Genomic DNA, 22,301 nt, shown 5'->3' with positions numbered 1-22,301 from the left:
TAGCTACACCGTCAGTGGAAATAAGTCATTTACACTGGCGGTTATATTATGTGAGCCGCCAGTGAAATCTTTGTTATAAATACCTTCTTCCTCCCCGAGCAGAGCTGTTTCTCGCAGCCACCTTCCATAAGAGGCCATTTTGGAGGTCTAGTTTTTACTAAATACAAGGGGAGATGTTTTGATCTTCATTTTTTGAAAGGAGGTTGCTAAGAAAGGTTAGTTTATGTCTCTCTTGCCTCTTTTTTTATTGTAGCTCAATTTGAGCCACTTTTTGGATCTAGGGTTTCATCATCTATTAGAGAGAAGAGTAGCTATGTTAATATCTTTATTTGCTCAAATGAGATTTCTTAAGATGGTTAGATGATGTCTCTCCTCTCTTTCCCTTTTCAATTTTGCTTTTAACTTTATTTTATCTAAGATTAATATAGGTATTTATAACACTTTGGTTTTTAAAAGAAAACCAGAGTCGTCATATGTGTGCCTAGAAAGTCCACACATACAACAAAAGAATAAAAATATCAGAAACAATGTTATATATATAGCGGGAAAATATATTTATAATAACACTTACAACTATCAGAGTATCATGTAATGGGTTGCTAAACTTCTTCTCAGGCTCCATTCTTCTCAGGGACGGCTGACTAGAAGCCCCGTATGTCAAGCACTTCTGATAGGCTTCTAGAAAACTCCATGACATTTTTGTCCTTCTTCTAAGCAACACTTTACTACACACTAAGGGGTGTGGGGGAAATAGCAAAGGTGAGTTCATGTCGAACTCAACAAGTACAGACAGAAAGTATAATGACATGTAAGGCTTAATCAAAGGGAAAGTTGACACTGTTTAACTGCGGATGAGCTTTTAAATTGATAAACTTTTATTACAACTCTTTTGTTAAAACAACCTATTACTAATTATGAGTGAAACATTCCAACCATTAATTAGATGGAAGTAAATTAACAATATTATTAATCATCATCATTGTTATTATTACCGAGGTAGCAACCTCAGATAGTAACTCGGGGTAGCAACCCCATTACCATGGGATAGCAATCCCAATTAAGAACATAAGATAGCAATCCTGCCAAACACGAGGTAACCAACTCAACCAAGTATCCTTCTCCAAGTTCCATGTGAATCCAATTTTCTCATCGTATGAGAGTCTAGGCCGCTCGTGACCATGAGCACGGGTGATATATCAGTTTTACACTCTACAGAGGTGTGCACTTTCACTCCAAGTTTTGATTCCTATTTGCCTGGGGTCATTACTCCCCAAAACACTACCAAGGTGAGCAGGTAGGATTTCACTATGAGACCTTTCACAGGGTCCAACTAATAGGATGCCACTCGTAAGTTTTGGCCGGGGCACTCGGCAGTCGTGCCCATAGCCATGGCGCACTGATCAACCGACAACTTAATATCCATTACCCAAGTTACTTCCTTACGCCTACCTAAAAAGTAACACCCTACTAGTGGAGGTCCTGATAATTAGTCAAGCCAGAGCCATATAGCTTGGAGCTACACTATATGTCCCAGGTGGCCGCTCCATGACTAAGTCCTTACGGAGGGCAGAGACACGTACGCCCAGCAACCAGGCCAACCACCAGTACCCGCTCCTCCTGTCACAACCATTATCACGATGCTCGCAAGCATCCAACATCTCCATCACCTCGGTGACTGTTATTCAGTATGTATTAAGCATCAAGTTAAGTAGAGATTATTCTTTATTAAAACTTGTGTATAAGGTGAGTAGAGCAGCTAAGCATAACTAATATACCCTAGTCTACAAATATACATAACCTCTGGTGTTTAAGGAATGATAAGTAAAACTAGTCAGGCCCTTAGGTTTGCATTTATTAGACACATGCAATGAAAGTAAATGATATTAAATGTATAGGATTAAAATGATCAAGTGGTGTCTGCACTTGCCTTTTTCCTAGAGTTTAACTGCTCAAAAGTCTACCGTCTTCTGGTCTCCAACTTCTGCTTTGATTGTTGGTCCTTTGCTCCTAGTTTTCGGCGCTAACAAACCACGCTTCCTCTACTCGCAACAACCAAGCAAATAGAGAACAAACCAACACGACTAAGAATAACACATCGCAAAAAGAAAAGCTTGAAAAGAGTCACTAAATGACACGGATCGATGCTGAGGTCATGAGAGCGCAAAACGGCTAAGAACGGAGCTATTGTTCTATCGAGACTCGCAACATAAGAGAGAAGACAAGTATGATGTATTTTATTTAATGAAACAAGATGATGGACTTTTTAGAGAAATGTACTAAAGTTGAGTTAACCGATTAAATTACAGAAGCAGGATTTACCTTTATAATAATTTAGCGTACTAAAGTCATTTAAGCATTTATAATTTAAGAAAGCATAAAACATGCAAGAGCAACTAATCGATTCACTATATATTTCAAGGTTAAACAAGACATAACAAAAAATTCATTTATGTTGATATTAATTATATTAGTATTCTTTATTAAAGATTAAAGTATATAACTAAGTTGCTTTTATCCAAAAGGCATTCGATAAATATTAGCTAAATTAATTATATGCTTTATATTTAACTAAACAAGCTATAACTAAGAAACACTTAAGTTAATATTAATCAAGTTAATATATGATTATAAAAAGACCGAAGTATAAATCTAAATTGTTTTTTAATTAATTAAAAATGACACTTAAGAAAAGATTAATCAAAATAATTACATTCATAAATATGGGACATGGAAAATAGCATTTGCTAACATGTCACTTAGGAGTATGTCATCACGATGACAGAGCAATAAAAACAGAATTACAACCTATGTTGGTTTTAATTAGAAACCTATTACATAAATATTAAACGAATTGCATTTAAATCAATAAATTTATAAATGAGTTGCATAACAAAGGTTTATACTACTACATAGAGCGCGTCAACATAAATCTAACATTACTCGAACCACTCGAATCGGAGTTAAAACGACTAAGTGGCGGAAATTAACAACTGGATGGCAAAACCGTAAATGCCATCATCTTCTACCTTGCCTTTCCCTATTCACGTATGCATCCATGGCTGCCTGCTGCTGCTCTCGTCGAGGGGCTTGTGCAGGGGCACAGAAGCTCGGCCGTGGGGCCTTGGCCTGCTGGCCGGCCAGAAGAAGGGCTCGCACGCGCCCAAGCTGGGCTGCGCCCGCGGTGCTAGGCCACGCACGGCCGGTGCGTGAGCACAGCATGTTGCTGCCCTCGGCCTGCAGCCACGCGCAGGGCCAGGCGACGTAGGTTGCGCGGAGAGGTGGCTAGCAGAGAGGAAGCACGAGGCTTGGCGCCGCTGACTAAAGGGTATCGTGGCCGGTCGATGAAGATGAAGAACGAGCTCGTCGATGGATGACATCGTCGGAAAAGAGAAGAGATTGAGATTAGGGAAACGATGAACGAGCACAGATTCAAAAAATAATAGCGTGCCGGTGTAGAGGAGATCGAGACGAATCTCGAAGGGGTGACGTTTGTCGCAAAGGATACCGCAGATGGTCGAAAAACCTTGCTGAAGGTTCGCCGGAAAAGTTCGCCGGCCAAATTTCGGCATTAGATATAGGGCAAACAGAGTGGCGGCTCGTTTGTACTTTTGCGATCAGCGAGAGAAGGAGAACGGCGGCATATATTTATATGCAGGGTTTGAGGTCGAGAAAAAATGAGGTATTTTTATATTTTTTTAGGATTTTCAGAAATTCACTTTTAGTAAAAAAAAAGTAATTCTAGAAAAACGTGAAATCGTTTTAAATCCCAAAAAATATTATAAAATTCCAAAAATGAAATAAAAACTTCTTGAGATGTACGGAGAGTTGATCAATGCAAATAAAGTTATTGGCGTCCATAAAAAAGAATTTTAGAGCATCCAAAAATTAGATTTTTGCTCTAGAAAAAATGGAAAAAAAGTCAGAAAAAATCTAGAAAATTCTCGGCAAGGATCGGACGGTGTCTAAATGTGTTTTTAAAATCTTAGCACACACAAAAAAACAAAACCAAGTAATAGACAAGCATCACATCAACAAAAGTCGACACAATTATTTTTTTTAAAAAAATTCCTAAATAGAAACCTAAACTAATGTTGAAAATTTTTATCCACATATTAAAAACCATTCATTTTATTTAGTTTTTTATAATAACAATCCAAAATAGGAATTTTGGGGTGTTATAGTATTTCCATGAATTGTGTGTTCTTGTGTATCTAAGTGGAGAGAGAAATAGTTGTTATCTTTGTTAAATTTTGTAGTTTTTATCTACATTTTTCAATTTGTATGTTTCTAAAATTATGTAGTTTGTGTTTTCATTTCTCAATTTAATATAATTATCCACTATTTAATTATCCACTATGTACTTATATATGAAATAGATTTAGTGTTTATTTAATGAAAAATATGAAAGAGATTTTGTGTTAATATCATTCTTCTACCTTTTAGCGAACATTGCTTTGAGGTCTTTAAATTGGAAAATATACAAGTGAGAGGTTTTTATCTTAATAAAACCACTAGTGGAAATGGATTTTATCTCTAGAGTTTGTATACTTCTCCAATGATCTTCATATTGTGTGTTGAAGAAGAAATATGATAGGGACTTGAGTCTCATTTCACGAGCACAGTCTCCTCCATAAGGATGAAGAAACTTTGCTGGCAGCCCATAACTTTCTTCCTTCATGTATAATCCAACTCATATCGCCATATCGTGCACATAGTGACTAAAGGTTGAAAAAGGCTTATCATGCATCATACTAGCAACATTCACAAACATTTGCACTCAATGTAAGATTTGTTTGATACACACAAGAAGCCAAGCACACTTGCATTATTGATAGTAGCACATTTTGTATGCAACACAGCTAATTTTAATACAATGGGCACATAAAGCCCTTTTATTCTTCATTAACGAAATATTCAAATATTAGTAAAGGTGCATATTGGACATGCAAATCCATGTAGAAGGCCTATGGATAACCACTGCCAGCACTTCCAGAGCCACTCCCCGAGCCACTTCCATATCCACTACCATTTTGACCACTTTGCCCGCCTCCACCACCACCACCTTGGCCACCTGCCTGAGCATATCCGCCACCATAAGGCCCATATCCACCAGCCTGACCATATCCAGAGCCAGAGCCAGAACCTTGTCCAGACCCACCATTTTGTCCGCCGCCGCCACCTCCACCCTGACCACCTCCCTGAGCATAACCTCCTCCATAAGGACCATACCCACTAGCTTGTCCATATCCAGAACCTGAGCCATAACCAGACCCAGACCCACCATATTGTCCTCCACCTCCCCCTCCACCTAGGCCACCTCCCTGAGCATACGCTCCACCATTGGATCCAGACCCACCGGCTTGACCATACCCAGAACCTGAACCATAACCGGATCCAGAGCCCCCATATTGTCCTCCTCCGCCACCTCCACCCTGACCGCCTCCCTGAGCATATGCTTCGCCATTAGACCCGTACCCACTAGCTTCACCGTAACCAGAACCGGAACCAGAACCATATCCTGACCCACCACCTTGCCCACCACCACCTCCTCCCCCTCCACCACCACCACCACCCCCGGCGCTAACATATCTTGCTACCCTTGCAGCATTTGCCACTCCAATGCCAAGGAGGACAATGAAGCAAAGGGCTGCCAACTTGGTTGTAGCCATTGGTAGTAGCGAACTCTAATAAACCTCAGGGATCGAATGAGTAGGAGGTGAAGACAGCATGGGTATTTATAGAGTGCTGGTGACTATGCAAAACGGCAGTGCAGAATAACACACTTGCTCGCTACTAGTTGGTGTCCACCATCATGGAAAAGATAACGCCATGCATGGTAGGTACAGCGTGACTTGCAGACAGATGGATCTATTTTCTCAATGGGCCTGACTTTACGTGTGAAAAATACGGAGCGCGCGCGGCCGGTGGGCGAGGTCAACGAATTTTGAATGCTGCGTTCTGCGGCCCAGGTATTTGACCATCGATTCCTAGCGTGTTGGTCTCTGTGCGCACTGATGATCTGTAGATTAAAGCTTTGGACTTGTAATGAAGTGTACATACTTAAGTGTGTTTAGTTTTCCATATAATGCAAAATGCAGACTACTTTGGAATGATGAAATACAAAATGCTAAAATTTTCAGAATTATGTTTAGTTCCACCTAAAATGCAGAATTTATTGTCCTTATTAGAGCCTCTTGAGGCCAAAATTCAAAATGGAGGATAGTCACCTTTTGCCAAAAATTTTGCATGGTCTTTAGTTATATTATGCAAAATGATGGATCAAAACCTAAAATTTTTTGAGATAAAAGAGGAACTAAACACCCCCTTAGTCCAACCAAATATGTAAAAGAAAAAATAGTGCAGGATGTGTGCACCATGCATGTAGGCTACCATATCCCTTAGGCCTTGTTTGGATGTAGTCGGATTCGCATCAATCCACATGTGTTGGGGTGGATTGGAGTGGAAATTTAACTAAATTCTACCCCAATCCACTCCAACACATGTGGATTGAGGTGAATCCGACAACATCCAAACAAGGCCTTAGGGTGTGTTTAGTTCCCAAAGAATGCAAAATGCAAAATAACAGCTACTTTGGTATGTGAAATGCAAAATACCAAATTTTTTAGGATGATATTTAGTTCCATCTAAAATATAGAATTTATTACCCTCATTATGGCCTCTTGAGTTTTTTGGGATTTTTTTTTGCCTCTTGAGGCTAAAAATCCAAAATAGAGAACAACCAACTTTTTGCCAAAAATTTTGTATGATGTCTAGTTTATTATGCAAAATGGTGGACCAAAACTCAAAAAAAAAGATGAAAGGGGAACCCCTTACTAGGGGTGAAAGTGGTGCGGATAATTCTCCGAACCGATCCGATCCGAATCCGAATTTTGAGGATATGGAAAAGAACTTTTAACATCCGTGCGGATACGGATAATCCGAATCCGATTGTCTGCGGATACGGGGTAGGATATGGAATAGGTAAAATCCGGCGGATATGGATTATCCGCAAATTTTATGCGGATTATCCGATGTTCAAAATAGGATATCCGAAGATTTCTCTTCCAAAACTACAGAATTTAGGATTTTAAAAAGTTTGTTAGCTGAGGACTTTTATTTTTTGATGTTGTTGTTTAATGTTCTAATTTTTAAATTAAGAAATTTGCTAGATGCTATTATTTATTGGCTAATAACTTATTATTTTTTAGTGGAGATATCATGTAAAGTGTTAATTATTAGTGTGAAAGCAGCAACATGGAATGCAATGCACGATTATTATCTATTGCCTATTCTTGTTCTGTACTAAATAAATTCTTGACAAGCATATAATTCTCTATGTATGCACATGTTACTCGACTATTAAAATCCGTCTCCGATCCGTTTCCGCTCCATATCCGTACCAGTTCCGACTACCGAAAAAAACTGTATCCACATCCGCATCCGTGTATTATCCGCTCCGCACCGAATCCGACAAAGAAAAGCGGATTAGGATATGGAAAAGGCATTACCCGCACCGATCCGATCCGTTTTCATCCCTACCCCTTACTAAGATCAGGAGGCATGCAGTAGATTATATATATTGATGACGCAATAAGTCGCAAGCTAAATAAGGTAATCTCACTGTCAGCAAATAAAATTTAAATGAGGCCTAGCTATATCGTTCTTGCTTTCAAGGTTTGCTACTCCTCCATTCCAAATTGTAAATCTTTTTGTCTTTTTTAGATGATAGTTTTTAACATGCATCTAGGCATAGTATATATATCCAGATACGTATTATCATCTATGTATCCAGAAATCCAACTGAGCGAGTAATTGTTAGTAACTGCTCCCTACACGCCTTGTTCGTTTGGCTGATAAGCTATGGTAGGTATTGACTAATTTATTGTAAGAGAAAAACATTGATAAATGACTTACTGACTCGGCTGATAAGCTCAAGCGAATAGACTGTTGAAATTTATCCAAAGCCTTTAATATCGATCTCCTAAAATTAATGAAATTTCGTTAACCGGCCTAACATCAAGATCCGAACAAAAGTTTAACTGCCCGGTTCAACAAACTGATGTACCGTACTGTGAGTGATTGAAAAAAGAAAAAATAGATGAAATAAACCATGGTGGGTTCATCAGTTGCATATGACTGCATGAGCAATAAATAATGGCGAGATCCATGAACGAAGAAAACATACAATCACGCAGCTTCTACGGGCTAACGAAGAAAGAGCGGGGGCGGGCTGGGAGGAACGGCGGCGCTCGACGGCTGGTGGGGGCTCTCCGGTGGATTTCGCCGGATAAAAAGTAGGAGAATCTGATCGGATATCTCCGGTGAGTCCTTTCCCCTAGATTTCGCGTCGTTTCCCCCTCCCTTCCTCTCTGTTTTCCTTCTCTCGCGGGGCTGGGGATGGTGACTGTGGGGTCTGACAGCGAGAGACCCTCCACGGCGGAGGCCTGTCGCCGCCGGGATGTTTGGCGGTTACAGAACATTGCTGATTCCTCAACTAATCATGGGAGATTGGTGAAGAATGGGGAGCCAATTTCACCTCACAGTGCTTGCCTATTCTCTGAACAGGAGCACTGGCCTACAATTGAACAGGGGAATCGGGTGGGCAAGGGCGCCCATCGCAGATTAACCATGGTGCCTGGACAAATTTCGAAGTGGATTCAGGATGATTCTGGGTACTGTCCATCTACGAAAGGAGGCAGGCATTTGGCTCGTTCACAGATAGCTAATGATATCAAGTGCAATTTGTTCAGTTCTCGGGATGCAGAGTCTGAGCTTAAGGACTTGGCCCAGGCTTGTGATAGGTTGGAGGTTTCCATTGACAGGATGTCGGCTCTTGGATATCCAAAAGTTCAGGAACATGCGAAGCTCCCTGTTGCAGCAATGGCGTCGGGTTTTGCCTGCACAGAGCGGGAGGAGGCAGAAAAATGTGGGAGAATAACTGGGGATCAGAATATGGAGTTGGGCTGGGATTATCGCTTCGACCACTCTTGGACCCCTGATGGGCCTGGGCCGGGGCTATATTGGATTCCCAAAGGAAGACTTACACTTGATGTGCTTTATCCAGCTCGTCCAGGAGATAGAGATAGACACAATTCTCGCAGAGTTAGGGTTCTACCACCGCCGCATACTCTTCCCCTCACCTTTGCTCAAGCTGTTTCTGGGACTGGTATGAATCTTACCAGGAACTCTGGTAAACGTAGGCAGGATGAGTGGATGGAGGAGGATGACCTGCTGGGTGAGGACTTGGGGGAACAAGATCTGCGCCACCAATTGATGAGGACTGGAGGTAGGGGAGCGGGAGCTTCAGAAAGGGGGGGTTTCAAAGGCCGGAGAATGGAGATATTTGGTGGTCAGAATAGATATCAAGGTGATAGAGATAAGGAGAGATTTAGGGAGATTCAAAACCAGACCCCTTCCTACTTTGGACGAGGAGAAGCTACAAGAATTCCTAACCAGCAAGGGAGCTGGGGTGGTTTCCCTCAACACACTTGGAGCAATACACACAATATTCGTCACCAGAACCAACATGGAAGCTGGAATCGTGGAGAGAGATGGTCCAAAAGTGATCTGGGAAGTGATGGCCCCCGGGACAAAGGAGCTAGGCAGGCTGAAGGTATGAAATCTAACAAACCTACTGAGATTAAGTGCTTTAGATGTCTGGGCTCGGGTCACCATCAGTCTGAGTGTAATGAAGAGCCAGTTTGTTACAAATGTAAGCTTAGGGGACACATGGCAGTGGATTGTAATGCTTTTGGTGGCAAGAAGCTACAGATGTTTGGTTTTGGTATTCCAGGGCAGGGTTTTTATTCTTTTAACATTCCTGAAACTAAAGCCAAGGAGGCTGCTGCTACTGGTATTATCACTATCTTAGAAGGGGATGCTTCTGAAGAAAAGCTTGACAGAGAATTAAAACACTTGGTTCAAGGAGACTGGGATTTTAAAGTCAGGAAAATGGACCTTCAAGAGTATTTAGTTACCTTTCCTGACAACAAATCATTGGAAACATTTTCTAGACTCACCTGCTTGGAAATGTCTCTATTTGGCCTGAAAAGTAAAATTGAGAAATCTTCTATTAATCCAGCGGTTTCCTCTATTCTGCAAACAGTATGGATCAAGATACACAATGTTCCAGGATTTGCTAGAGATGTGGAAACAGTTAAGGAAATCACTTGAACCACTGGTGGTAGATGAGTTGAGTCTGATTAGAGACGAACCGGTGAGGGTGAAGGGGAGATGTAGGAACCCATCAGCTGTAAAAGGATATATTGAGTATTTCTTCAATGGAGAAGGTATTAATCTGAAATTTGAGGTGGAGGATTCCCAAGGGGGGACAAAAGGAGGAAAAGGTGGACCTCCTAGACCACCTGGTCGGAGTAAACCTAGTGACTTTCATGACAAAGATCCTGATAACCACCACAAGGGAGACAAAGGTCGGAAATCGAGCAGTAAGTTTGATAGGATGGGGAAGATTGATAAAGAGGGAGACACTTATCAAGATGACTCCATGGAGGAGTTAGTTGAACCAGAGTTTTTGGGAGTCACTAATACTCAGAGTACAGAAGACAGGGGTGTTCCTTTAGCAGCTTTTCACCCTGATATTGGATTACTGCAGATTGATAACAATCAGCCCAGAATTAAGGAAGGAGCAGAAAGCTACCCTGTCACATTGGAGAAACAAGGGGACAAATTCGGGTCTGGATTTGTGCTTGAAGACCAGAGGAAAGACACTGTAGTTGTTCCAGTACCCTTAGATTCTCAGTTTATTGTTGGTACTGACGGTCCTTTTTTGATGGAGAAATCAAATTGGCCGAATCTGAAGATAACTGAGGTACAACATGAAGAGTCTCCAATGGAATCTTTAACTCAAGAAAATGTTTTTTCCCCAGAGTGTGGACTTAACAATGAATCTTTTGTGGAACATAAGTCCCCCCAAGCTATAAGGAAAGGTGGGGGTGAAATGGAAGGGGAGGATCTGATGGATGTGATTTCATGCCAAAGTAAAGATTCTGATTTGGAGGAGAACAGCCAGGGGTGGCAGCCTTCCAAGTCCAAAAAACCAAAAAAGCATATGAAGAATCGAGTTGTGGTTGCTTCGAGGACTAGCAGCAGGATTTCAAGGGATGGGATTCCTATTGCTGAGAAGGCCTCAAGGAGAGCTATGGAGAGGAACAACATTTCAGGTATAACTTCTAAAAATCCTTTTACTGTTCTAAATAACACTGCAAATGCGGCTTTAGCTTCTGTTATTAGTGACTTGGATATAGATATAGGGAATGTGGATGAACAACTAGATGTTTTTAAATTAGAAGAATTGGCTAGAGCGGCTATAGCAGAGGCTAGATATAAAACCTTTCTAGAATCACAGAAAGCTAAGGATGTCCCACAGGGGGGTGATTTTGAGGATCTAACCATGGAGGTTATTTCTAATCAAAACAGGGAGTGTTCTGACTTTCTCTCCAAGGGAGGAGAACTGTTAGGCAATCCTACAGATGATCAAGATGTGATTACTTCAACAAAACAAAATGAAGATTCTATTTTGGAATGCTAGGGGGGTTGGGAAATCTCATAGGAGGAAACTAGTTGCTAACCATATTACACAGGAGGACCTAGATGTTGTAGCTCTCCAGGAAACTATTAAACAGGATTTTGCTGATGGGGAGTTGAAGGAAATGGCAGGGAACAAAGCCATGGTGTGGCATTGGATTCCTGCCAAAGGCCACTCTGGAGGTTTGGCTGTAGGTGTTAATTCTGACATTTGTGAAATTGAAGATACTAAATATCTACAATACAGCTTGTGGATTCTTATTAGAAACAGGTTGAGTAATTTTAGATTTTGGGTGGTAGACATATATGGTCCAGCTCAACACGACCGTTCTGAGGATTTTATTCTGGAATTATCTGATAATTGTGATAGGGAGAACCTACCTGTGGTGTTGGGTGGGGACTTTAACCTCATTAGGAATAATAATGAGAGAAATAAAGGTCAAGGTGACCAAAGATTGATGGATGTTTTCAACAATTTTATTGGGAGATTTCACCTGAGAGAAATTTTTGTGGCCGGTTCTAAATTCACGTGGTCTAACAAACAAAAGGATCCGACTCTAATCAAATTAGATCGTATTTTAGTCTCTGATAGCTGGGAGTTTAAGTTTCCTAATTGTCGGGCTTGGTCAAAAGCCAGGGTTGGCTCTGACCATTGTCCCTTGATTCTTGATTCTGGGGAAGTTGGCAATACTAGAGCGTCCTATTTTTCCTTCAATGAGCAATGGCTGCTGCAAGAGGGTTTTGGTGAGATGGTTCAAGATAGATGGAGGTGGATCAGGGGTGCTTATTTATATTCAGACTATTCTTTGGATATTTGGCATGGGTGCCTGCTTAAACTTAGACAATTTCTTAGAGGATGGAACCTGAAATGGAAAGGTGCTCAAAGGGCCAATAAAGATTGTATTACTAAGAGGATACAAGAGCTGGACATTGTTGCTGAGGATAGACTTCTTTCTATGGAGGAATGGAATGAAAGAATAAGGCTAGAAGATGAACTGGATAGTTTCATCAGACTAGAGGAAATTTATTGGAAACAAAGATCAGGCCAGAAATGGGTTCTGGAAGGGGATGCTAATACTAACTTCTTTCATCAATTTGCTAATGGTAGGAGAAGGAAAAATACTATTGTTTCTTTGGACTCTGATCAAGGAGAGATCAGGGGACAGAAGGAGATCACAGATCATATAGTACAATATTATAAAAATCTGTTTGGCAATAGTCAGCCATGTCAGATGAAGCTGAACTCCAACTTTTGGCCACATCGTTATGTTCTATCTGAGGTTGATAGCACTTATATGGTGAGGAATTTTGAAATAGAGGAGATTAAAGATGTCATCATGGAGATGAGAATTAATTCGGCTCCTGGACCTAATGGCTTTGGAGTTTCTTTCTTTAGGAGTTTCTGGGAATCTCTTAAAAAAGAAATCTGTGCCTTATTTGATGATCTACATAAGCGGCGCTTAGACATTAAGAGACTAAACTATGGAGTAATTACTCTAGTGCCTAAGGTCAAGGAGGCCAACACTATAAAACAGTATAGACCCATCTGCTTGCTTAATGTGGATTATAAATGGATTACCAAAGCTTTGACTAACAGACTAGTCCCTATTGCCAAACATATTATTAACCCCAACCAAACGGGCTTTGTTAAAGGTAGAAATATTCTTGAAGGGGTAGTAATTCTGCATGAAGTTTTACACGATTTAAGGAAATCCAAGGCCCAAGGGGTGATTCTCAAAATTGATTTTGAAAAAGCTTATGACCGTGTGCGGTGGGATTTTTTGGAGCAAGTGATGGTGGGAAGGAATTTCCATCCTAAGTGGGTTGCTTGGATTATGGATACTGTTCGAGGTGGGAAAGTGTGCATCAATGTGAATGGTGAGAGAAGCAATTATTTTAGGACCTATAGAGGGTTAAGACAAGGAGATCCCCTTTCCCCTCTTCTTTTCAACCTGGTAGCTGATGTTCTGGGGGTTATGCTTAATAAAGCTGTGAGTAAAGGCCATATTAAAGGTGTCCTAGAATATCTTATCCCAGGGGGGATTTCCCATATCCAATATGCTGATGATACTGTCATCATGATTGATGGGTCAGACCAGTCTGTTACAAACCTTAAGCTTATTCTATATTGCTTTGAATGGCTGACTGGTCTTAAGATAAACTATCACAAAAGTGAAGTTTTCGTTTTTGGTTATCCACAACTGGAAAAAGAAAGGATTGCGAATATGTTAAACTGCGCTTTAGGGGACCTTCCTCTCAAATATCTTGGTATCCCAATTAGTGATCATCACCTAGGCATGGGGGCCTTTGAACCTGTTTTCCAGAAGATGCTCAAGAGATTAGATCCTTGGAAAGGCAAACATCTTACTTCAGGAGGGAGACAGATTCTCACCAACTCTTGTCTTAGTAGTATTCCTCTTTACTGCATGGGTTTTTACTGGTTGGTGGATGGAGCTCACAAAAAGATGGATGGCATTAGAGCGTCTTTCCTTTGGCAAGGTGCGGATGGAAAATTTAAGTACCACATGGCTAAGTGGGAAATGATTAGCAGACCTAAAGACCAAGGTGGTCTAGGGATAATCAATACTAGAATAATGAATGATTGTTTACTGGTAAAATGGATTTGGAAAATCCTGCAGGAACCTGATGAGCTATGGTTTAAACTCATTAAAGCCAAATACCTTGATGGTTGTAATTTTTTCTCTGCCCCAAGGAAGGGAAGTTCACAATTTTGGCAGGGGCTTCACAAAGTTAAAAATCTTTTCAAGTGGGGGGCAATTTTCAAAGTAAGAAATGGTCTAAATTGTAGGTTTTGGCAGGATTGCTGGTTATTGGATGTGCCTCTAAAAGTTGCGTATGAGGATCTTTTCATACTGGCTAGGGATCCTGAAGTAATAGTTGCTGATTGCTGGGCAGATAATGATTGGTGGGTGGATTTTAAAAGAACTTTATCTGTTAAGGATTTTGAAAGGTGGTCTGAACTCAAGGAAGAGCTTAATAAGATCACCTTAGAGGAGGACAATTCAGATATCGTTACATGGGCCCTGGAAGGCAAGGGCGGCTTTTCTACCAAGTCCCTTTATAGGTTTTTAACTGATGGAGGTATGCCTAGTAGGGTGGCGGGATATATTTGGAAGTGTAGGGTCCCGATGAAGATAAAATTCTTTTTGTGGCAAATTTTCAATAACAAATTACAATGTGCTGTCAGCTTGGTTAAAAGGGGTTGGAGAGGGGGTGATTCTTGCTGTCTAGGGGATGGGAGTGAATCTGTGAACCATATCTTCTTTGGGTGCTGCGTGGCCAGGATGGTCTGGGGTTTTCTCCAGGAAATCTTTAAGTGGAATAATTACCCGACCTCTCTTAAAGATTTTTCTGAATCTTGGACTCAAGGCAAGGGGCCTTTACCTACTAGGTTCATTTTGTTTGTCTTTGCAGGTTTCGCTTGGGCCATCTGGATCAACAGAAACAGGATGGCTATTCAGCATGAGTTTCCAAAGTATCCCTCTGACATCATATACTCTGCTGTAACATTTATGCAGAAATGGAGTATTCTGCTTAAGGAAGATGATTGGGCTCGAGTCAAGCAAGTGAAAGACGACATCATGCTATGGATTGGAGATTTCAAGCCCACGGTGTTCAGCTCTACTGATGTCGTTGAAATCTAGTGGCTGGTTTAGCTTTTGCTTACCTCTTTGTGTTGCTGAGTAACTGGTGTTCCCAGTAGTTCTGTTGGTTTTGGACGGTTGTTCAAACTTCAAACTCTGTATGCTATGCTTTCTTAAAAGCAGAGGCTTCGCCTCCTTTAAAAAAAAAAAGCAATAAATAATGGCGAACAGAGGGAGAATGAGAGATGCTTGTCATTTGTGCCGACAATCATGCTGCATATATATATATACTCCAGGTTAGATATGCAGAATTTACTCCGTTGTGCCGCGGCTTGTATCTGACTGACCAAAGCGGCGTCGTACGTGGGGACTCTGCGACGAGCCGACGAATGCATGTTTGTCCGTGCGTGAACGCGTAATCCACATTAGCTGTTGTTCGGCACTCTGCGACCGTGATATGCTCCTGCTCTGTTCAGGGTATATGGATGAGTGACTATTATCGGCCGGCGTGTCTGCCTGTCTGCTAACGGACAACTACGTGAACGCAAACTTGGGGATAGCACCGAGCTCATCGAGCTGGCTAAGACAGGGCAGTGTATTTGACCACAGTTTTCTAATCAGTGTGCATAGTACGCCCTGTCGACATACAATAGTTGGACAGAGCAACCCCATACGTGCGCACACCTTATCTTCCTCCTCTCCACACGCATGTGCCTCGGCTTCATCTGCTCCGATCATGTTAGGGGATGGAGATGGCGAAGCAGCGACGACGCTGCCGGTGGAAGGACAATGGGGATTAGGGGTTACAAGGGCGGAGCCAGTATTTAGACATATAGAGGCGCCGTTTAAACCACAACCAAAAACGATCATATGTGATGAGATACATACACAACCAAAAACTGTTGAGATAGAAATTTTTACATGTTAGTGTTCCATGTATCACAAATTTAGGGGTGGCTGGATATTTTAGAGACGGCTAAAAAACGAACCGTCTCTACAAATCATTTTTCAGAAATCATAAATTAGCCTCAGAAAATAGAAAAAAAAATAATTCAGAGATCGAGACCCGCTAGCTCAACTGCAAACCCATGCCACCACAGGCCGCCATATATTATATATAATAGGATATCCGCTCCTCTCATTTTATCTTCATCCAATTTTAAAATAAGTATTTGGGACTTTAATCAAATTCAAAAAAAATTGACAAATATAATTTTTTATAGATTTTTTAGATCTACAACTTTGGGTTTGATCATTTCTCCATTCAATCTCCTTTGAAGAATTTGAATTTTAAATTTTAGAAATTTAAACTTAATTTTTCACAGATAGATGATTTTAAATAAAAAAAGTTTTTTACTACAAAGGTTTCTAACTTTTTGAGATCTACATTTGTTTCGATCGTTTCTCCAAACGATGTCGTTTGAAAAAATCGAATTTCATATATGAGAAAATTCAAACACAATTTCCTTGAATACATGATTTCAAATACAAAATTTGTCAACTATAAAATTATATAACTTTTTAATATCTATAACTTTTGTTTTGATCATTTCTCCATCTAAAGTTATTTGAAAATTTTGAATTTCAAATTTGAGAAATTCAAATGTAATTTTTCTTGGATAGATAATTTTAAAAGAAAAATTGTCTCAACCACAACGTTCTATAACTTTTGAGATCTACAACTTTTATTTTGGTCATACCTCCATCCGAGGTTGTTTAAAAAATTCAATTTAATATGTAATTCTGTTGTTCGGCGCCCATTTGTAGGGGCAGCTCACAAATCAATTTGTAAGGACAGTTGGATCTAGAACCACCCCTATAAATAAGGGCATTTGTAGAGGCGGATAAAAATACAACCACCCCTATGAAAGCATTTCTAAAAGTGGCTCATTTGGGAACCATTTGTAGATGCGGTTTTAGATTGAGCCGACCATAAAAAAGGCGTTGTTAGAAATATTTTTTAATAGTATTATCTTTTATACAAATAAAAAATCCCTTTGCACTTTGCTTAAAAATTCCCTTTGCGCTTCGCTGATGAGCCCAGACGGCTGCCCGAGGTCATTAAGCGGTGGTTTAGCCACATCCGAGTATACATAAAAATCAAATATTGTGTTACGATACAAAAGAAATCTATAAAATAAAAGAATTAATTATATTTAACAAACTAATTATTGAGTCTACTGTGAGGATGAACTAAGATGTTTTTTAGAAAAAAAAATAGTAAATAAAAGGAACAAAAGAGATGGAAAAATAATAAATAAGCCAAATTTTAAATATATAAGATGTTTTTAGAGAAGAAAATTGAATACAAATTACATTATTAACTAACTAATTTGAACATTAAGTAGCTAATTAATGGATGTATTAATGGGGAGCATGAAATGTTAGGGATGCCTAGCCCCCTACGCCCCTGTCTATGCCACTAGGGATTAGAGTGGGGTCTTTGAAGAAGTTTCTAATGGCTTGCAATCTTAGAAGGCGATGAAGCCTCGAATTGTAGTCGGTCCGGTGATGGTGGCGGTTGAAGGGGTAGTGAGCAAGACGGTGGGGTGACGTGGAATGGATGGCGGGAGATAATGCTGAAATCGGTGGCAGGGATGATGGGCCGAGCTTTCCTCTTTGTGGGTTTAGAGGATGGGTGATCTAGAGTGGCAAGGTTGGTAGTGTGGCATGGCCGTCGGCAGCAACAGAGGTTGGGTGTGTCGACGGTCGATGGGTAGTGCGGTACTACTAAACAATAAAGGAAAATGAGGAAGAGAAATTCATGTGTTTATACTTATTACCAGCACCCACATGCTGATTAAGGTCGCCCGTATATGACAAATTGATCATACTCTATAAATCATCGAGGGTTAAACTTTGTCAAGTGCAGATGCCCGACACATGTATGTTGAGATTATTTTTATTTGCTGACACACAAACCCATGCAATTGTGTATTGGAGCATCTCCAACAAGGACTTTAAACATGACCCCTAATCTAATTTTTAGGGCTAAATAAAGAAACTTAGTCCAACAGGGTCTCAACTCGAGTCTGTACTTTATGGAGGCCCTCAAATCTCCCTTTCATCCCCATTCCTAGGGATGTATCGAAGCTCAATACTCTATAGTTTTTTTATGGGCAACCCCTTCCCACACCATTCTTTTTTCCCACACCCCTGCTCCCACTCCCTCCCGCCACATCGCCATCTATAGCCCTCCATCTCCACATCTTTATGAAACCTTTGGCACCTAACCTAATGCAGAACCTTGTAGTGCAAAGAAATTCAAGAGGGCAGAAAACTGCACTTATATGGAGGATATTCTATCGTACATCTTATGGAAGAGCATTAGCACATATTTTATCACTACCAATGAGGAGCCAAGAAAGGCTTAATGGAAAAGGATTGCTGATCACTTTCATGCCCACAAAGATGATCTTGTGGATCATTTGTGTGTGTTTCATGGCACTAGTTTTTATGATCCATTGTAGTTTTATCATAATTTATTGCTATGCAGTGTGATAGAAAACTTCTATATGCCTATATGAATTTTATGTTTGCAAAGATTTAAATTTCTGTTGTCTTAAATCGTGAAACTGAATACGGTCTATTTATATGGTTTACAACTATTTTAAGTTTAATTATAGTGGTGTCATATGAAAAATATGCATGGAGGTTATGTTAAAATCTTGTGCGAAAAAGGGTATGGAGAAAAGCACATGCAAATGACTTTGTATATACAAAGATCGATTAGGGATGCTTTTGTTTTCAATTGATCTTTGGTAGCTCTTCGCTGAAGCCTCGACTATTTCACTTTTGGCAACTTGACCCTTCGCATGGCCTTGATATCTTGAGAGCTTCACTTCATGGATCGCCTATGTCAAAGTGGTCGATATATAATGGAAGTAGTCATAGTACGGAAATTAGTCGTGGACAGTCATTAATTGTTAGATGTTTTGGGCCATGAGCCAAGCAATTCCAAATAAATCTCAAAGGCCCACTCATACATGCATACATATATGGAAAGGTGGAGGACTTTAGTACCACCTTGCTACTTCAAGTGGAGTGAGACCAACTTAAAAAGTTGAGCTATCTTCATCTTGTTGAAGCAATTGGGGAGAGGTAAAGGAAGAACCACACGCGCGCACTCGCTCGCTTGCCTTGCCAGGCAGGGCGGGGCCAGTGGGCGCATATGCACGACATGCGCGTGAATGGTCCGCTGATTTCCCACTTCGACCCTTGCGGGTGCGCAGTTTCTTTTTGCTACTTGGAACCTTTGCATACATGGAGGAGATTGTGATGGCCTATTTGGTAAGCAATTATTCTCGTATTATGGCAAGTGCGTAAACGGCAGATAATATTTCCATAATACTGTGATTGATTGCTTACCTATTTGTTGCGTGCGACGTGTGTATAAATATGGGGCGAGACGTCGTCCTTTGTACGGAGAGATTCATCTCTTCATCGCCACATTACTGTGTTGCCGCCGTCTTCCCCATCCCGTCGTCTACGTGCCATCGGTGTTGGGAGAGCAGGCTCCGGAGCCTATGTCTCCTCGCGTCCCTGCATAGGGCAGGGGGCGTATGAGGTTTTTGGGAAGCGTCGTCACGACTGCTCGCTGGACGTCTTCTTCCCACTACGCCCGGTGTTCGTCGATCTCCATCGACGGTCTTCGTCTTCTTCCTCTTCTTTCTTCGCGCCGACAACCCCACTATAAGAATGTCTATCCTCTCTCTGTTGTTCAGTTTTATATCATTTCTATTGCTAGCACTAGATCCCGTGAACTTGATTCAAATCGGAGTGCTAGTTTTGATTCATATATCTATAATACATGTCGTTAGTCTTATTTTTATTGTCGGAATTAATCTATGCATCGCTAAATTGCTTTTATTTCCAACAATCCAAAAACTTGATAGGCATTTAGCTATGACTAAGGGATATACTGATGCGATGAAACTGGAGAAGTTCACTAGTGTGAATTTTAAGAGATGGCAAACGAGGGCTCAGATGTGGCTTACGGCTATGGGCGTGTTTTGGGTCGTGGGTAATCCTCCCGCACTGACCTCTCAAATCTGAGAAAGAGGTGTAGGAGTTTACTACGGCTATGACGATTTTCGTATGATGTGTTCTTAGCATTCTCTCTGACCAGTTGTGTGATGTTTACATAAACATCAAAAGTGCTGTTGAACTGTGGGAGGCACTTGAACATAAGTTCGGTGCTGCAGACGCTGGGCACGAGTTGTATGTGATGGAGAAGTACCCTGACTTCAAAATGGTTGAAAACCGTTCAGTCGTGGAACAGGCTCATGAGTTCCAACTTATTTTGAGAGAACTTGAACAACTCGGACGCGTCTTGCCCGACAAGTTTGTGGCTGGTGATATGATTGCCAAGTTGCCTCCGTCATGGAGAAACTTTGCCACAGCTCTAAAATATAAAAGACAGAAGATCTCAGTTGAGGATCTGTTGGCTGGTCTTGATGTTGAAGAGAAGGCTCGGGCAAAGGATGCTCCACCAAAAGCCCTAGAACACTCCAGTGCCAATGTGATGCAGCATGCTAGCAAGAACAAGCAGAAGGCTATTCAGACTACTCAGTTCAAGAAGAAGAAGATGAACATGGATGAGGTTATATGCTTCATTTGCAGTGAGAATTGACACTTTGCCAAGAAGTGCAAGAACCACAAAGGCAAGAAGAATCAGCAAGGGCAAAAATCTACCAATGTGACTATTGGCGATCCTAGCGGATCTGGGTACGGTAATTATTTACCTAGTGTATTTTCTATATTTCAATCTAATGATTGGTGGATTGATACAGGAGCCAATATTCATGTTTGTACTGATATCTCTATGTTTTCATCTTACCAGATCGCACGAGGTTCAACCGTCATGATGGGGAACGGCTCGCATGCTTCTGTTCTTGGTGTTGGTTCGGTCGATCTGAAGTTCACTTCGGGAAAGATCGTGTGGCTCAAGAACATGCAGCATGCGCCCTCAATAAAGAAGAACCTCATTAGTGGATCCCTCTTGTGTCGAGATGAGTTCAAGCTGGTGTTTGAGTCAAATAAAGTAGTCATCTTGAGGTATGGCCAATTCATTGGCAAAGGTTACGAGAGCGGAGGCTTGTTTCGCTTTTCACTCTCCGATTTCTGTAATAAAGTTGTGAACCATGTGTGTGATTCAAACAATTCAGTGGCAGATATATGACATTCATGTTTGTGTCACATTAATTTTGGTTGTATGACGCGTTTATCTAGTATGAGTTTAATTCTGAACTTTTGTATTGTCAAAGGCTCTAAATATCAAGCATGTGTGCAAGCGAAGCAACCTCGTAAGCCTCACAAGGCTGTAGACGAGAGGTGCACGACATTACTAGAGCTCATACATTCTGATATTTGTGAAATAAATGGTGTGTTGACAAACGGAGGAAAAAGATACTTCATGACTTTAATTGATGATGCAACTAAATATTGCTATGTGTTTCTTCTAAAAACTAAAGATGAGGCGTTTGAATGTTTTAAGACTTATAAGGCTGAGGTAGAGAACCAATTAGAAAAGAAAATCAAGCGTGTTAGGTCTGGTCATGGTGGAGAGTATTTTTCCAATGAGATCGATCTTTTCTGTGTGGAGAATGAAATAATTCATGAACGGGCACCACCATATTCACCCAAATCTAATGGGGTTGCCGAAAGAAAGAACCCGGCGTTAATGGACTTGGTGAATGCCATGTTAGGAACATCCGATATGGCTAAAGCATGGTGGGGGAGGCTGTTTTAATAGCATGTCATGTTCTAAATAGAATTCCAACTAAGAATAGTAAAGTTACTCCGTATGAAGGATGGAAAGGGAGGAAACCATCACTCCATTACTTGTGTAGGTGGGGCTGTTTGGCCATAGTCAGCGTACCAGTTAATAAGAAGTGCAAGCTTGGACCAAAGACCATTGATTGTATCTTTTTGGGTTATGCGTATCATAGCACGGCTTATAAGTTCTTAGTGATAAAATCTGAAGCGCCTGATGTTTTAGTAGATACACTTTTGGAGTCACGGGATGTTACTTTCTTTGAGAATATTTTCCTAATGAATATTGCTTATTCTTTACCGAGTTCGTCTAATGAATTTATTCCTGAGCCCACACCCTCAATAGAGCCAATTATAGACCCAGTTGGTATTGAAGAA

General features: G+C 40.8%; 2 protein-coding genes across 2 annotated transcripts; one reads left to right on the top strand and one right to left on the bottom strand.

Annotated features, from left to right (window-relative positions):
• LOC8059445 (glycine-rich cell wall structural protein 2) lies at nt 4,780–5,680 on the bottom strand. The gene has a single exon (XM_002464547.2). It carries the CDS (start codon nt 5,667–5,669, stop codon nt 4,965–4,967), a length of 705 nt encoding a protein of 234 aa, XP_002464592.1. The 5' UTR covers nt 5,670–5,680; the 3' UTR covers nt 4,780–4,964.
• On the top strand, nt 10,702–15,278 carry LOC110433531. The gene is made up of 2 exons (XM_021455864.1): nt 10,702–11,180; nt 15,084–15,278. Exons 1-2 carry the CDS (start codon nt 10,790–10,792, stop codon nt 15,101–15,103), a joined length of 411 nt encoding a protein of 136 aa, XP_021311539.1. The 5' UTR covers nt 10,702–10,789; the 3' UTR covers nt 15,104–15,278.

This window comes from Sorghum bicolor, chromosome 1 (genome assembly GCF_000003195.3).
Source record: "Sorghum bicolor cultivar BTx623 chromosome 1, Sorghum_bicolor_NCBIv3, whole genome shotgun sequence".
In the NCBI taxonomy this organism is placed as follows: Eukaryota; Viridiplantae; Streptophyta; class Magnoliopsida; order Poales; family Poaceae; genus Sorghum; species Sorghum bicolor.
This window is presented reverse-complemented; position numbering and strand designations above follow the sequence as displayed.

Bases quoted from the DNA above. Each gene is read 5' to 3' on its own strand.
- LOC8059445 (XM_002464547.2), bottom strand. From the start codon at position 5,669: ATGGCTACAACCAAGTTGGCAGCCCTTTGCTTCATTGTCCTCCTTGGC.
- LOC110433531 (XM_021455864.1), top strand. From the start codon at position 10,790: ATGGAGAAATCAAATTGGCCGAATCTGAAGATAACTGAGGTACAACAT. The intron at 11,181-15,083 runs GTATAACTTCTA...ACATTTATGCAG, and splicing joins GGAGAGGAACAACATTTCAG to AAATGGAGTATTCTGCTTAA.